Source organism: Nicotiana attenuata, chromosome 2, assembly GCF_001879085.1.
Source record: "Nicotiana attenuata strain UT chromosome 2, NIATTr2, whole genome shotgun sequence".
Lineage (NCBI taxonomy): Eukaryota > Viridiplantae > Streptophyta > Magnoliopsida > Solanales > Solanaceae > Nicotiana > Nicotiana attenuata.
The window spans coordinates 35,140,894-35,142,807 of NC_031990.1; the positions used below are offsets into that span (position 1 = coordinate 35,140,894).

The 1,914-nt window shown below is 38.1% G+C and overlaps 1 protein-coding gene across 1 annotated transcript; it reads left to right on the forward strand.

Moving 5' to 3' along the window:
• LOC109218306 lies at nt 336-824 on the forward strand. Its single transcript, XM_019382663.1, has one exon. It carries the CDS (start codon nt 336-338, stop codon nt 822-824), a length of 489 nt encoding a protein of 162 aa, XP_019238208.1.

A 1,914-nucleotide genomic window follows, 5' to 3' on the forward strand; every position in this document is an offset into this window, starting at 1 on the left:
GAGCGGGATTGTGATTACTCTAATCACACGCTTTCGATCGATCCTACCCTTGTGAGTTGATTCAAAGTTTTTCTCCTCCTTCTATCATCTCTGATTTGTGTTCGGTGATCGTTCTTCTGGAGATCGATTTTTTTGTTGAGTTTCCTTGATTTCTGCGGAGTTTCTGCTATTCGTCGTGAACATTTCTGAGCTCGGAGTAGTTGTTTGATTCCTCCTTCTAGGATCTGTTATTTCGATTCACTGAAGAAAGTCGGTAACCCTAATTTCATTTTTTTTAAAATTTCATGCTCAATTTGCTTAATTGACTTGTTTGCCTATATAATTTTAGTGTTAATATGGTGTATTTTAAAGTTCCTCTTGCTACTAGTACTAGTACAACCACCATATATACACCAGACCCTTCTAGCCCTCTTTTCATTCACTCTTCTGATATTCCTAGAACTTGTTTAGTCAGTATTCCATTTAACGGGTCTGGTTATGGTGGATGGAAAAGGAGTATGATAGTTTCTTTATCGGCTAAGAACAAAATAGGTTTTGTGGATGGATCATGTCCTAAGCCAATGCCTAATGAGAATCCTGCGATGGTTTGTCAATGGGACAGATGCAACAATATGGTTATTTCTTGGTTAACTAGCTCTCTTTCACCAACTATTGCTGAGAGTGAACAATACTCGGAGACAGCTGGAAGTATTTGGAAGCAGTTAGAACGTAGGTATGGGACTGTAAATGGAACTAAAACTTTTGAGATAAAAAGGGAATTAGCTTCTACTCAGCAAGGTTCTCTTGATGTTGCTTCATATTTTAACAAATTAAAGAAGCTTTAGGATGAACTTGGAACAATGCGCAAAAATCATGGAAATTCTTGCACTTGTGCTGCAAAGCCTGGTATTCAGAGATGAAGAAGAAGACAAGTTACACCAGTTCCTTATGGGATTAAATGAGGTGTATGTGGGTGTAAGGAGTAACCTACTGATGATGCAACCTCCTCCTTCATTGGACAGTGCTTACAATATTCTTCTTCAAGATGAGGGTCAAAGACAAGTTCAATTCAATCCACAGCTAATACCAGAATCAGCATCTTTCAATGCTAATGTGAATGTCAAACAATAGTTTCCAATCAAAAAATACAATCAAAAGATAGATTCTGATCATTCAAAACGAAGTTTGTTTTGCAAGTATTGCAAAAAACCTAGACATCTCATTGAGAAATGCTACAAACTCCATGGGTTTCCACAAAATTTTAAGTTCACCAAAGGAAAGAAGCTGGCTGCAACAGTATCTGCTGAATCTGCTCAATTTCAGCCATGCACAGGAAGCCATATCTCAGCTCAATCTACTCACAATGCTCCTCTAGTTGGACCTGCTCCTGTATATGATGATAAGGTCCCCTCCATACCTAGTTTGAGTCAGCAACAATTTTCTCAACTTGTCTCCCTGTTGCAGCAAACTCAAATTGGTCATGCTCATGAGCCTCAACCAAATCTGATGGGATCTGCTAACTTTGTTGGTAGTTTTCTTTCCTTACCTGTTTATACTGATGATGATTCTCATGCTTGCATGCTGTCTAGTGTAAGTAGAGATGTGTGGATTATAGATAGTGGAGCTACTGATCATATGACTTCTAACAAAGAACTTCTTTCTAATCTGACTCCACTTCCTACTCCTTACTTGGTAACTTTACCTAATGGTTATAAGGCAAAGGTTACTTGTATTGGTTTCAGTACTTTACTTCCTTCTCTCACTCTTCATCATGTCCTGTACATTCCTTCTTTTCAATATAATCTGATTTTTGTCCACAAGCTTATTCAACAATTTCACTGTCTTGTCTTGTTTACCTCTATCTCATGTATTTTGATACAGGACCTTTCCATGAGGAAGCTTATGGAACTTGGTAAAGTGGACCAAGGACTCTAC